This window comes from Mastigoproctus giganteus, chromosome 8, assembly GCF_048544385.1.
Source record: "Mastigoproctus giganteus isolate SK-2022 chromosome 8, ASM4854438v1, whole genome shotgun sequence".
NCBI classification, from domain to species: Eukaryota; Metazoa; Arthropoda; class Arachnida; order Uropygi; family Thelyphonidae; genus Mastigoproctus; species Mastigoproctus giganteus.
In genome coordinates, this window is record NC_143582.1 from 114,931,218 (window position 1) to 114,947,382 (window position 16,165).

Here is a 16,165-nt window from a genome sequence, read left to right on the forward strand (position 1 = left end):
TAGTAGGGAAAATCATGGAGGCAATGATCAAGGGTGGAATTCAGGATCATTTGGATCGAATTGAAATTCTCAAGGATACTCAGCATGGTTTTGTAAAGGGAAAATCATGTTTAACAAATCTGGTTCGCTATTTCGAAAGGGTCACTCACGAGCTGGATTTAGGGAATAATTCCGACATTGTTTATTTAGATTTCAGCAAAGCTTTTGACTCAGTCCCACATGAGCGGTTGCTTTATAAGTTGGAACAGGTTGGAATCACTGGGAAAATCCTTAGATGGATAGAAGGATGGCTTCAAGGCAGGAGGCAGAGGGTTGTGATAAATGGCTATTCCTCAGATTGGGCTGATGTAAGAAGTGGGGTTCCCCAAGGATCAGTATTAGGACCACTGTTGTTTTTAATTTTCATAAACGACATTGATGAAGGGATAGAGGGCATGATGTCTAAATTTGCAGATGATGTTAAAATTGGTAGAGTAGTTAACGATCACTGTCAAGCTGAGCTTCTTCAGAGAGACCTAGATAGACTTCAGGAATGGTCAGAAAAATGGCAGCTGTGCTTTAATCCAACAAAGTGTAAGGTATTACACCTGGGAAACAGTAATCCCAAAAAAACTTATTCACTTGGTGGAGTTCAACTAAACCCAGTACTGGAGGAAAGGGACTTGGGTGTTACGATACGGTCAGACATGAAATTCTCTGAGCATTGTAAACAGGTTGCAAGGAAGGCCCATCGTGTCCTATCGATGATCTATCGAACTTTTGCAAGTAGAGATAGGGACGTGATAATCCCATTATATAAGGCTTATGTTAGACCACACTTGGAATACTGTGTTCAAGTATGGAGACCGCACCTAAAGAAAGACATCGAGCTTCTTGAAAGGGTGCAAAGAAGGGTAACTCGCCTGGTGAGATTGGCAAAAGGGCATCCTTATGAAGAAAGACTTCGAATATGTGGGTTGCAGAGTTTGGAAACTAGACACCTTAGAGGAGAATTGATTGAGGTGTTTAAGGCTCTGAGAGGCATCAGTAAAATGAATGAGGACAAAATTTTCAAGATTATAAATGATGCTAGAACTAGGGGACATAAATTCAAGTTACGGGGGGAAATGTTTAGATTGGACTGCAGGAAGTTTTATTTTAGCCAGCGAGTTATAAATTACTGGAATAAGTTGCCTTCATGGGTGGTAGAGGCCGACAGTTTGGGGAAATTCAAAGGTCATCTGGATAGTACTTTCGGGTAAGGGAAGCGCATAGGATGATAGGTTTAATTTCCTTTTTATTTATTAATTATTATTATTTAGTTTATTTTTTGTTTTTATCATTGTTTTGTTCGGATTTTTTTTTTTTTTTTTGGCTGGTGCAGCATAAGCCATAGGCTTTCTTGCACCATGCGGCCGTTACTAATACTAATTTTATTGAAGATAATATCCAATGCAGAATTCAGTTAAATATTATTAAAAAGAGAGAGAGAGAGAGAGATTAGTCAATATAATGATCTGAAGAAAACTCACCTAAAAAAAAAAAAAAAAAAAAAAAAAAAAATGTGGAACCATTTAAAACTAGTAAGAGCTGGTTGAATAGATTGAAAATCCAGGGAGAAGCCGCAAGTGCAGAAGGAGCCGAAACTTTCAAAAAAGAACTTGTTAAAATTATTGAAGAGGGGTATTATGTGTTATACTTCTCAACAAGTTTTTAACATAGATGAAGCAGGACTTTTGTGGAAACGAATGCCTAAAAGAAGTTTCATATTGAAAGAAGAAAAAAGCATGCCAGGTTTCAAAGCGACGAAGGATCGGTCAACTTTATTGTTGGGTGGTAACGCTGTGGGGGATTTAAAATTAATATCCCTTTTATTTTATTTGGAAGAGGGACAAAGTTCAACCCAAAATCGACACACTTTTCATGATTAAATTCATCAGTTAAATTAAATCAATTTAGATCAATTAAATTCGTGATTTTAATTAGAATTGTAAGTTTAATTTTGATACGTAAGTAGTTACCACATAATTATATACGTATGTAATATGTATTACATAATTATATACGTATGCAGAATATTTTATATGTACAAATATTTGAATATTAAATATTTTGACCGACATTTGTGCATCTTTTCACTATCGTTTATTATTGATTAGGAAATATCCTATGGCACCGACCGCAACTCACAAATACATATGTTACCTTATGGGAATGCAGCGCTCGCTTAGCGCGGATTCACTTAGCGCTCTGTTTTTACGGAACGAATCATCAGCGTTAAGCAGGGGTCACCTGTATAGCATCAGCCAAAAAAAAAAAAACTTTTCTCATTTCACTTCTCTTTCTTTCTCATTTAATTTATTGTGCCGAAATAAACAAGCTCTTCCATCTCGTTAAAGACTTACATTTATGGTTGTTCTTATGTTTGTTTGTTTGTTTGCTGCATATTTAATTCTACTTTTGTATTTTTTTAACGTTTGTATTTTTTGTAAGGGAATATTTTTTTGTAAAACTGTATAAATTTGAGTGTAATAAAGCTTTTCTTTAATACCACAATATATACCTCAAGGTACAGATAAGTGTATAAAGGAAGGAATATATTACACACTTGCTAATAATCACCTGTCTTCGTTTGATATATTGAAATTGTATGAAAAAAATGCAAATTTTAGGTTATGCCCATCTGGAAGAGATTTGTTTTGGACCATATATAATACTAGGGGTCACAAAAATTTTTCCATTGTAAAAAGGGGTCACAGGTGAAAAAAGTTTAAGAAGTCCTGCTATAGAGTAGGGCTATTCAAAGTGTGAGCCTCAGACCGGTGCCGGTCCACAAACTGTTTGTTACTGGTCCACGACGATTCTTCCGTTACCTGTCTGTGACGATTGTATTTTCCAAAAGTACCGGTCCATGACAGATTGGAAATATAAGGAACTGGTTCTTTACCACAGATAGTTTGAGAAGCACTGCTATACAGTATATCCACTTCATCTCGTAACCATCAGTTGCAACTATCAATCATTCCGGCACACTTTGAACAGTAGAAGTTGTGAACTAGTCTACAGTCATTGAGCTAAAAATAGACATTCTTACCATAACTGTCCTAATATCACCAAACCACTCTCATGTGTAAATTGTATATCGAGAGAGAATAGAATGAGTCACTCTATTAGAGATAAAAAACATCCAGAATATGAAAAGGCAAGCAAACTTATAATTGAAAAAATGGATTACTCCTTAATGTATCAGGGGAATAAACATAATAGTGGACTTAGGAACATGCAACATATTGGTACACAGAAATGTATGGCACAAAAGGAGCATCAAAGAATTATGGGACTGCTAACATGATGCAACTCAGTGGACAAAGGTCCAGAAATACTGCGGATGAATTGTGAATAGCCTGCAATTGCAAAAGAATTGATTTTGCCGGAGTTGTACAAATGCAACAGCAGAATCATGGACTATTCAGTGAGCACTAAACATGCTTTGTGCATTAAGAGTAATTTATGTGCTGCAATTCTCTTTTTTTTTTTAATCATAACTTGTCCATCACCCTGCTTCATCAATATTGTTTGCATTATACTTGAATTACACTGAAAGCTTGCTGGGACCACTTGCAAAGTGAAAGGGTTATTATCCTTGGACTCCAACTCAAAAAACACATTACGGTTCAGCAGAGCTACTGATGAATGGGGACGACTGTTGGAGATAATTATTCATCATGACTTGTTCGTTCTCAACTAGCGATCTGAACACAGCAAATTTTGGACAGTAAACAGAGAATCCAATATTGCTGTACTATTCAGATATCTGATTTAATCACTAATTGGGCTGTCGAACCAGATCGGGTACCCAGTGATCACCGAGTAATCAAGTTCCAGTTGAGACTGATGTCTTGTTGGGAACCAAGGAATACACAGTGTATTGCATAGATTTTCATTAAAATCAGCAAACTGAGATACTTTTGATGAGTAGTTGCATTCCAAAACTGAAGCGGTAATGCTGGATGAGATTGGTGTACTACATGGGAATTGTTACAGGAAGCATCTGCAAAGGCTATGAGATGCACCCAGATAAGCCATGCCCAGTCAAGTGGTAGACACTAGAAGAGAAAAGTATAATGTATGGAAGAGCCTGATACAAACATGCGGAAACAACAATCCCCAAGGATTGTTATATAAAATCTGTAGTAACAAATTATGGCACCCTGCTGAAGATGTTGCAAATTCCATTCATGCTGCAGGAAGGACAACTCATACTTGGGAGCAAAGCATAACACTAATACTGGACCATTTCATGGGAGATCTGAACTATCACAATGAGAATGAAACTAATATTTCAGCATACAAAGATATGAGTTTACTTAATGAGAACTACACTGGCATGGGAAATGAGCCCCAATTTCAAAAAAACAGAGGAGTTGGAGACAGCAATTCATAAAATAACAGATGCCCCGGTATGGATGTGGTTGAAGCTGAAGTAATTAAAAGAAGTTTATGTGATACCGGCACATCTGCTTACTACGTATAATGCCTGCTCGAGGGATGGGGTTTTCCAGAGACATTTGGAAAAGCCATTGTTGAAATTAATTTCGAAATCGCCATCAAAGCCTTCAGAATTGGTCAATTCATACCATCCAATAGAATTGCTGAGTGGATTGAGGAAAGTCTATGAACTTTATGTTGACTGTCAGAATAATGAGGTATGTCTGCGACAATAGTATTCTGTCAGATGCAATACAGTTTCACTCAAGGCAATAGAACGAATGATACACTTAGGCAGCTAATCTTTGATTTATTCCATAATCAAGGATTACTTCAACAACAGGAAAGTCACTGTTAAGTTTGCTTCAGGGTCTGTTACGAGAATTGCTGAACCTAATCTTAAATGACTGGCTGAAATGCAACTACATCAATGTCAATAACGGTAGGATACCATGCCGACCTGGTTATGTTAGTGAAGGGTGACTCTCAGTCACAACTGGGAGAGTGTTCTAATTTTGTTTTATCATAGCCGCAGAATTAGTGCAACTTGCAGACTTCAAGTTTCAAAAACAAGGAGTAAAACCTTATTATTCAAGGGCCATTTATCAATGATAAGGAATCCAAGGGTCATGTGAGGAGGGAGTCAATCTTCAATCAGTTAATACTCTAAAATATCTGGGAGTGATGAATGACAGGCACTTCATAACCCACATCACATACATTGCAGAAAAAATTCGAAATTTTGTGAGAATGATTGCTCAAATTACAAGGAAAGAAATGGGGCATCAGCGGTAAAGCATTAACCTCATTTTATGACTGCATTTTCCTGCCAATTGTGGAATATGCATCAGATATCTGGTTGAGCACCATTTTACAGAAATTCAACGTGCAAAAGACCATTTCAATTCAGTGATTTATCCTACTGAAGTTGTGTATGTTCTGTCAATCTGTTTATACTGATGCACTACAAGTTTTGACAAGTCGCCTACCCAGTGGTGAGCTGTGAATATTTTAACAATGGGCTCACACTTTTGCCTACCCAGTGGTGAGCTGTGAATATTTTAACAATGGGCTCACACTTTTGCCGACTTTTTGAGGTGAAACGTCCTTTGGGGGGAGGGGGGGTACCTACCGAGTAAATCTGATTGGTCACGGAAGTGACGTCACCTGCGGCGTCTGCCAGAGGTGCTTCCCAGAGGTAATCCCTTTCACCCGTAATTGGCACTTTCTAATTACCTAAAAGCTCAGACCACTAGTCTGTGTGGGACACTCACTAGTAGTATGATTAAATTAGAGCACGTGACGCATTTTTCGTGACCAGTATGATATCTCGAGTTCTAACTTTTTGGAATTTTTGAATAGTATGATGTCACAACCATGTGATGTCATATAATGACGCGAAGGATGTTTCACATAAAACCATCTACTGAGCGTGCTCAGCAGATGCGCGACTTTTTTATTCTTTTTTTTTTACAACTAGGAAAATATAATGGATACATTTCTTTTCATGATAAAATTTTAATATTGTGAATAAAAAATAACAAAAATATTTCCCATATTACAAATAACGAATTATCGCAAAACATTCTAGAATATAAAAACAAATATTACATAAAAAACAAACTGTTCTAGAAAAGGTACACAAAAATCACATATTACATGAAAAAAATATTGCACAAATATTCAAGAAAATTTTCTTCTAAAAATTGCCATATGAAATTTACTTCTTTATTAATATTGACATAATGATCCGGATCAAATTGAAGCAATGGTTTTCCATTTAGATGTATGGTCATCATAATCTGCAACGTGTTTAACTTTCAACATTATTCATTCATTTATTCACACGATATTATTCATTACGCTGAAAGCTCGCTCAGTTTCAGCACTGCTAATCGCAATGGTTTCAAAGATATTTCTGGCTTTCTTAATTGTAAAGGGAATTTCACTCGATTTTAAAGATAAACTATCTTTGACAAAATCTCTAAAATCATTAATTTTTATTTCATATTTTATCAGAAAACAAATTTCTTATTTGGTTTTCACAGTCTTGCTACCGAGATGAAAGTTCTTATAAATTCCACAATTTCCGGTAGAATATGTTTAAAATTTCTTTCAATGGTATGATTATTTTCTTTATTTAATTTAAAATCACCCTGTTGCATTAATAACTTATCCTTTAAGGATAAAACAATGCATTTAGTAACTTGTCACGAGGTAATCTTACTGTTCTTACTTTCAATTTTGATTCCTTCAAATTCTTTCCAATTCAACATGCTCTCAATTTTAGCTTCATATTTTTCTTCAGAATTTTTCAAATTAGCAATAGCATTGATAGTTCAAATAATTAATTTATCTGCTTTTGCCATAGTGAATCTGTAAAGCTTCTGAAATGTAAGAGGGCTCCTGCAGGATGTCGATCATTAGTGCTAAATGGCTAAGAAATTCCAGATTTAAAAGTCGCTTTAACAATCCCAAATATTTAACTTCTGATTCAAAATGTTTGCACAATGCAGGATAATTTGTGCAAACCCGCAATTACTATTCGCAAGCTACAAGCTGCTCTTCGTAGCCCAAACACACGACCAATCTTTGTAGTTTCCACATCAAGTTCTTTAGCAATCAACCTTAATTCGCGCTAGTTTTTTTGGAGATTGGTAATAGTTTTTTTTTTTTTTTAATTATTGCCTGTATGCCGTTATATTTTAGAACATTTTCTACGCAGTGAGAGGCTCGACAAAGTTTTAAAATCTGCCAACATTTCATCTTCGTAAAGTTTATATAATATCTTAGTTGCCTCAATCCCCCCCATACGTTGCTACTGTCACTAGTTCTTTGAATACTGCAAAATATCGGAATGACCCAGATATTCAGCTACTGTGACCATGTAAACATAGACAGGAGAAATTTACTGGAAGGCATTGATCACTCACTTCTCTGAAAAACATACGCCCGTTTGTCGGAGTAAAGGGGAACCACAACACAGGTTGACCAGAGGCTATTATCCATGTCGGGAATCTTCTTAATCCTCTGACTGGCTATGGAAAGCATACTGACTGGCCCAACTTCTCGGAATGTGGCTGCATAAGTTTTGATTTTTGATTTGATTTACAGTAGGCCCTCATTATAATGCAGTTTGCTAAATGCTGATTCACTATAACGCTGTTCTTATATCATAACCTGTATTTCACTATAATGCTTTCACAACTTGCTCTAATGCTCTTTTATCAGCAACGTAAAGTTGGTCATTCCTCATGTACATAAGTGCCGCTTGTGATCAGAGTCATCATTCAGTATAGTGTCCATAATGGCCAGTTAACTCTAAGATTGTATAACAATTGTAATTAATTATTGTATAATTGTAATTAATCAATTAAATCATAATTAATGAATGCAATGATACTTCCAATTAGTTTCAAAAGTGGCAAAGAATTGGTTGACTTTAGCATTAGCATTAGTAGAAGCATTTGATGCAAGAAAGCAAGCTTATGCAGCATCAGCCAAAAAAAAAAAAAAAAAACCCACTTCCATTTCACCCCTCTGTTCGTTCAAAATACCTGTCCAGCTGAGCCTTAAACTTATTTAGGCTATCAACCTCCACCACAAGGGATGGCAGTCTGTTCCACCAACCAACTACCCGCTGGCTAAAGGCAAATTTCCGCACGTCTATCCTACATCTGTCTTTCCTCAATTTGAATTTATGCCCTCTCAGGTGATTTTTCTGAGCTAGAGGAAGAATCCCATCAGCATTGAGCATGCTTAAACCATTCAAGGCTTTATACACCTCTAGCAGATCACCTCGCTGGTGCCTAGTCTCCAGACACTGTAATTTGCAAAACTTAAGCCTTTCTTCGTAAGAGCACCCCTTTGTTCCATTCACTAATCTTGTTGCCCTTCTCTGTACTCGTTCCAGCAGCTCTACATCCTTCTTGAAATGAGGCCTCCAGACCTGTATACAGTACTCTAGGTGTGGCCTGCCCATTGCCTTATACAATGGAATAATCACCTCCTTATCCCTGCTGGAAAAATTCCTGTATATCATTGACAATACTCCATGAGCTACTCTTGCAGCCCATCTGCACTGCTCAGAGAACTTCATATCTGCCTGCACAATCACCCCCAAGTCCCTTTCATTCTCTACCACTGTCAGCGTAGTACCACAGAGTTGATACGTTGCTCTGGGGTTGCTGTTTCCCATGTGTAGTACTTTACATTTGTCAATGTTAAACTTCATTTGCCACCTCTCAGCCCATCTGCTCAACCTTTCCAGATCCTGTTGCAGCAGCATAGTGTCAGTAGTGTCCTTGACAACCCTGCCAACCTTTGTATCATCTGCAAACTTGGACATTAAGCTTGATATACCATCATCAATATCATTTATAAATACAGAAAACAATAATGGACCCAACACTGAGCCCTGAGGGACTCCACTAATAACATTAGTCCACGATGAGCAGTGTCCATTGATTACCACTCTCTGTCTTCTCCCCCCTCAACCACCCCTTTATCCATAGCAGCAATTTGCCTCCAATGTCACACTGCTCCAATTTGTGCAGCAGTCTTCCATGTGCAACAGTATCAAAAGCCTTTCTAAGATCCAAGTATATAATATCAAAGTTATTCCCTGCATCCAGTTCTTTTGTGACTGCATCATAGTATCCAATCAAGTTGGTCAGGCAAGACTTCCCCTTAACAAAACCATGCTGTGTCCGAGCTATAACTGAAGTCTTGTCTAAATGATCCTGCAGTGCTTCTTTAACCAGTGCCTCCATTAATTTTCCTGGAACAGAAGTTAAGCTCACAGGTCTATAATTACTTGTGTCAGCCTTTGATCCTCCTTTGTGAATTGGGGTCACATTTGCACATATCCAGTCTATGGGTACCTCCCCTGAGTCCAAGGAAGCTCTCATAATTATGGCTAAGGGTTTGCTTACTTCCTTTGCTGCCTCCTTTAATATAACCGGATAGATCCCATCCACCCCGGGTGCCTTTCTTGTGTTTATCTTCAACAGTTTCTCCTCCACTTTACTCCCAGTTATTTCAAGATTCTGTAGCTTACTGCCAGAGTTGAATACACCTCTGGCATTCCCCTCGCTGAATAACTCCTCATGTGTGAATGTCGATGCAAAATATTCATTTAGTTTGTTAGCTACCTGAGCAGGATCATCAACAGTTAACCCATCGATATCAAGTGGACCAATCTGATTCATCCCCTTCCTTCTAGAGTTTACATAAGTAAAGAACTCTTTTGCTGTTTTTCTTTGCATCCCTTGCCAAAGATTTCTCGTAATCTGCCTTCACCTACCTAATATACAATAAAGTCGAATCGACAATATATACGCCACATATTTTCATTACTGTGGATGCAGACTCACTACGGCAAATGACTGGTATGGCGACATTTGTGCAGCTGAAGTTGAAATAAATGGACAGAAGAATTTGCTTGTAACATTCTACCTCTCACCTAATTCAACATTGGAGCAGATTAAAGCTTTCTTAATATTAAATCTAGCGATTTATATGCCAAAGTTTGAAGACATACCTAAAGTTTTATGGAAATTCAACTTTCATAAGATCCCAATAATTTTAGTGGGTGATTTCAACACTGACATTAAGAAACCTGAAAATGCTCCATTCTCTGACTTCAGGAAATCAATATTCAATCTTAAACTCGCATCACATCCTACAAAATCTACTACGCGTGGTCATCATGTATCGACTTGGTCTTCAAGCACAATGTTAATAGTTTGAATTGTTTCAACTATGTATCCTACTTTAGTTACCACAAACCTTTATTGTTGATTGTATATGAAAATACCGAATAAAATAAAACTGATTTTATTAAGCTTAAATTGTATTTTTTCATTTCACATGACATTATTCACGGATCCACCTTTGGCTCCATCGCGCCAAGGTCGATTTCTTTTGGAAAAATGTGTTATTTACTTAAATAAGAAAAATGCTACCACTATGTCAGCAGTCCAGTCTAGAACTCATTCAAACAGACTGTCAGCCAGCACTGCACCACACTTTGCCTAGATTCATCATTGGCACAGTGACTGCCTTAACATGTGCATGAGCCGACCGGGCTAGCCGAGTGGGTAAAGTACCTACCCGGCAACCCAAAGGTCGCGGGTTCGATTCCCGCCTCAGGCTTGGATCAAAGTACTGCAAAAACCTTGGGAGGTGCATTATGGCCACAGAAGCCGATGCGCCAACAACTACCAAATCAAAAAAAAAAAAAAAAAAAAAACATGTGCATTGAAAAGCACGCTTTTTAAAACTTCTGGATAACCTTTTTTTGTAAATGCCAAAGTGGAAGACTTCATACAAAGAAAAATGGGAGAAGTATTCGTGGTTACAGAAAGTGCCAAATAATAATGAGGATGCTTTCTGTAAACTCTGTCATTGCACAGTGAAAAGTAAACTCTACAATTTTGCTCAACATGAAGCTTCTTCTAAGCACAAATCTAACATTACTGGTTTGAATCAAAGTACTATAGCATCTTTTGTAACTAAGAAAAATTCAGAATCTGTAGAAAATATCAAACAAGCCGAAATTAAGTTGGTAGTAGTGGTTACTTGTCACTGTACAGTAATGGTCAATTACCATTTGAGTGAGGTTATAAAAAATCATGGAAAAGGTAGCATTTTTAGAAGCATAAAATTGCAACAAACTAAGTGCTCGCAGATAATAAAAAAAGTTGTAAGTTTAGCATTAGAATTAGATTTGAAAGAATATGTGAAAGGAAAGAAGTTTGTACTGCTCATTGATGAATCAATGGATAATGCAATTCAGAAGCACTTGTGTATAGTGGTGAGGTTTTTTTCTGATCTAGCCATCAAAACTGCGTTTTCAGGCCTAATTCCCGTATCATCAGCAACAGCGCAATCTCTTTTTGATGCATTAAAGATTAATTGAGTGAATATGATATGAATTTAGAAAATTACATAGGATTTTCAAGTTCTGCTTCTATGGCCAGACTTAAAAATTCAGTGTGGACACAAATAAAGGAAGTAGCACCAAATTGTGTGCAAATGAAGTGCATTTGTTATTCTTTGGCATTATGCATTCAACATGCATTGGAAAACTTCCATCCAACCTTGGATTTCTCATTAGTGCGATTCCACTTTGGTTCTCAAATAGTAACTTACGTAGAGAAGAATACAATCTACATTTAATCTAGAAAATAATTATAAAGCACCCCTGCCATTTCAGAAGGCTTCTAAAACTAGATGGATCATTAAAGGAAAGGTAATGTTCAATATTCTATTAAACTGGCAAGAACTGAAAGATTATTTTGCAGTATCAGAAAATTCTGGTCAAACAGATACAAAATACAAAGCTGGATTATTAAAAGAAATGCTTTATCATAAAATGAATTATCTGTATTTTGTGTTTGCTAAACCCATTGTAAAAGATTTTGAATCTGTTAATGTAATATTTCAATCTAACACTGATCCGTATAAACTGTCTAATGAACTAGAGTTACTCAGAAAAACTTTTTACAATAGAATTTACAATATTGATGGTACTGAAAAAGCCATTGAAAATATCAACTATAGAGCCAAATTTAAGCAAGAAGTTGATAGTCATCTAAATGAATTCAAGGAAACACAACGTGCTAGAGAAGAAGGAAAGTTCTTGATGTTAAAAAAAAGATGCTACATATTCATTATTGAGGCTATCGACCAACTGCAATCTAGATTATGCGATGTGACTAATGCTTTCAAAAATCTTTCCTTGCTTAATCCTGAAAAAATATTAAGCCAAAAGTCAAAGGGGGATTTTTCAGATTTACCTATGTTACATTTTGCTACAAAATATATAAACTCTATTTATATAAACTTTACTTATATAAACTCTAAAAGGAAGGGGATGAATCTGATTGGTCCACTTGATATCGATGGTTCGACTGTTGATGATCCTGCTCAGATAGCAAACAAATTGAATGAGTATTTTGCATCTACATTCACACATGAGGAGTTATTAAGGTTTGAAAATGGCAGAAGGTTATCAAATTGTAGCAGGGCGCTTAATGATTTTGAAATAACTGAGAGCAAAGTGGAGGAGAAATTGTTGAAGTTAAACATAAGAAAGGCACCTGGGGTGGATGGGTTCTATCCAGTTTTATTAAAGGAGGTGGCAAAGGAAGTAAGCAAACCCTTAGCCATAATTATGAGAGCATCCTTGGACTCAGGGGAGGTGGGGAGGTCCCTGCGGACTGGAGATGTGCAAATGTATCCCCAATTCACAAAGGGGGATTGAAGGGTGACACAAGTAATTACAGACCAGTTAGTTTAACTTCTGTTCCAGGTAAAATAATGGAGTCACTGGTTAAAGATGCATTGCAGGATCATCTAGACAAGACTGCAGCAATAATTAAGACACAGCATGGGTTTGTTAAGGGTAAGTCTTGTCTGACAAATTTGATAGGATATTATGATGTGGTTACAAAGGAACTGGATGCAAAAAATAATTTTGATATCATATATTTAGATTTCAGGAAAGCTTTTGACACTGTTGTGCATGGAAGACTATTGTACAAATTGGAGCAGAATGGTATTAAGGGTAAGTTGCTACAGTGGATAAACGGATGGTTGAGTGGGTGGTAATCAATGGATGCTCCCTCTTGGTGGATGATATTATTAGTGGAGTCCCACCGGGTTCGGTGTCGGGTCCTCTGTTGTTTTGTATATTTATCAATGATATTGATGAAGGTATATCAGGCTTAGTGTCGAAATTTGCAGATGATACAAAGGTTGGCAGGGTTGTTAATGACAGTAATGGCAGTCTGCTACTGCAACAGGATCTACATAATTTGGGCAGATGGGCTAAGAAGTGGCAACTGAAGTTTAACCTTGACAAATGCAAAGTACTGCATATGGGTAGAAGTAACCCAAGAGAAAAGTACCAACTGTGTGGTACTACACTTAAGGTGGTAGAAAATGAATAAGACCTGGGAGTAATTGTGCAGTCAGATATGAAGTTTTCTGAGCAATGCAGACAGGTTGCCAGGGCAGGTCATGGGGTTTTGTCAATGATATATAGGAATTTTGCTAGCAGGAATTCCTATATGTCAATGATAAATAGGAATTTTGATTGTCCCTCTGTATAAGGCAATGGTCAGGCCATGCCTCGAGTACTGCATAGAGGTCTGGAGGCCTCATTTTAGGAAGGATGTAGATTTGCTTGAGCGTGTACAGAGAAGGGCAACAAGATTGGTGAGGAGAATGAAGGGATCCTCTTACCAAGAAAGGCTTAAGTTCTGGAGACTAGGCATCTGCGCAGTGATCTGATTGAGGTGTATAAGGCCTTGAATGGGTTGAGCATGCTGAATTCTGATGGGATCCTTCCACTTGTTCAGATTACGAACCTAAGGGGGCATAAATTCAAATTAAGAAAAGACAGAGGTAGAACAGATGTGCAGAAATTTGCCTTTAGCCAGCGGGTAGTTAATTGCCGGAACAAACTTCCATCTGTCGTTGTGGAAGTTGATAAGTTAAATAAATTTAAGGAGGAACTGGACAGGCATTTGGAGGGAATGGTGTGATTTTTTTTTTTTTTTTTTTTGGCTGATGCTGCATAAGCTCATACACATGCTTTCTTGCATCACGTGCCACTACTACTATTACAAATAATTTCAATGAAATTGAGCAACAATATAGGAAAATTTCTGTAACAGATCGGACAGCAGAAAATGTTTTTGAAAACAATGAAATTCCAAAATATACAATAAAATTTTGGCTTGGTATCTATCGCCACTGAAAGTTTAAGCAATTGGCAGCATATGTACTTAATTGTCTTGTAACTCCAGCAAGCAATAATGTTGTTGAATGAATATTTTCTCTTGTAACTGCAGTAAAAACAAAACCAAGAAACAGATTGCAACTTCACCTTCTAGGTGCAATCATTAGAATCAGGGCACACTTTACCGAAAATTCCATCTGCTACAAGGATCTGCATATTACAGATAGAATGTTAAATAATTTCAAATCAGATATACTTTATATAGAATTGCTGTTGCATCTACTTCACAGCAAAGTATACAGGATGAAATTGAAGAAGCAGACATTGATGTTCTTGTAAATGTTATATGGTATATATACAAGATTGTTTGGGGTGAGTTATTTTTGTTCTAATTGCATTTATTAAATGAATTTTACTTTGTTTCATGTTTTGCAATGTTTTATAGATAATTTCTGTATTTGGCCAATTTTTCATGTGTATTTAGCCATGAACAACTATCTGGCAAGGATGGTCTAAACCCTCCGATAGAGGGTAAGACCACCATGATGAGCCTGTTTTATGGCATTGTGGTTACTTCCTCAATGTAAAAAAACAGCTCATAAGCCTTTCCTATTCACTGACATCATTCATACACTTCTATCGTGTAAAAGTCCTGGATATCCCTTTAATATCCTGAATACCCTTCCCCCATCCTCCAAACAGGACTTTACTTATCATCAAATAATAATTAATATATCTCTTTAGTTACCATCAATAATATTGACAATAGTCCTACCTTCAGTAATTTACAATATTTTCACTTTTCCAATATTTAAACAGTAACTTATATAGATTTTTGTAGTAAATATTTCTATCCCTCCCCATGCCTTTAGTTTTTCTTATATCTAATGAGAATATGGCATACCAACAGTAACTCTTCATCTATTAGTATAGTGATGCATTACCTCCAGTTATTAAAAGCCTACTCAATTCTTTTTCTCCAGACCTGAGTGCAAAAAGGAGATGGGTGGGGTAGTGTTCATCGGCAATCTTATTTTTAATTTCATGTGATAGACAAATTTTTTTAAATAAGCCAAATAACAAACAATTTTGTTTTCAATACAGACATACTGCGAGAATAAAAATTAATATCACAGTTCATTTCTACCAATAAATTGATCTGCTTCCCAAAAGTGATAAATACCTCTGTTCTACCACTACTTTTATTTCCTTCTTCCAAATCAGAAACCTTGTTGTGAATTTTTGCCTTCTGAAATTTTAAAACACAAAAATAAGAAATTAATTTTTTAAAGCATGAGAAAGATAAATTACATATAATTTGGTAATAAAATTCTAACATTTACATTTAAGCCTACATAAATATAAATATTTATTTAATTTCCACAATAGTGAGCTGGTTCAAGCATGTATATTTTAAGGAAAGGAACAAGCCCATATACTAAAAACTGAAGGTGAGTAACAGTCAATGTACAGCTGAATTTTCACATTTTAAGATGCTTTGTTAACTAAGGCCAAAACACATCAAATTCAGTTTACAATAAAAACAATTCAATGTATTTGGTAACATAAATGACTTCTGCATGAAAAAACGTATGCAAATACATATAAATAAAAAGGTGAAAAACTGAATAAAATAAACCACAAACAACTTAAACTTTTAAAATGAAAAGAAAATAAATATAACTTTTACAGATATTAGTGTGTGTGTGTGTGTGTGTGTGTGTGTGTGTGTGTGTGTGTGTGTGTGTGTGTGTGTGTGTGTGTGTGTGTGTGTGTGTGTGTGTGTGTGTGTGTGTAACCAAATTTGTTATATATATACTTATATATATATAACAAATATACTTGTTATTTATTTAGATGAAATTAAAAATCAAAGAAGTATCGCATTGTAAAACAGCAGTAAAGAAAATATTGATTCAAGGGAGGTATAAGAACACTACTATTTAC

The 16,165-nt window shown here is 36.2% G+C and overlaps 1 protein-coding gene across 1 annotated transcript in view; it reads right to left on the minus strand.

Annotated features, from left to right (window-relative positions):
* Epg5 (ectopic P-granules autophagy protein 5) overlaps positions 1-16,165 on the minus strand; it is a 1,526,775-nt gene that overhangs the window by 1,477,255 nt on the left and 33,355 nt on the right. Inside the window, exon 2 of the mRNA XM_090380318.1 lies at positions 15,402-15,467. Coding sequence (XP_090236444.1) covers positions 15,402-15,467 — 66 coding nt within the window. The remainder of the gene's footprint in view (positions 1-15,401; positions 15,468-16,165) is intronic.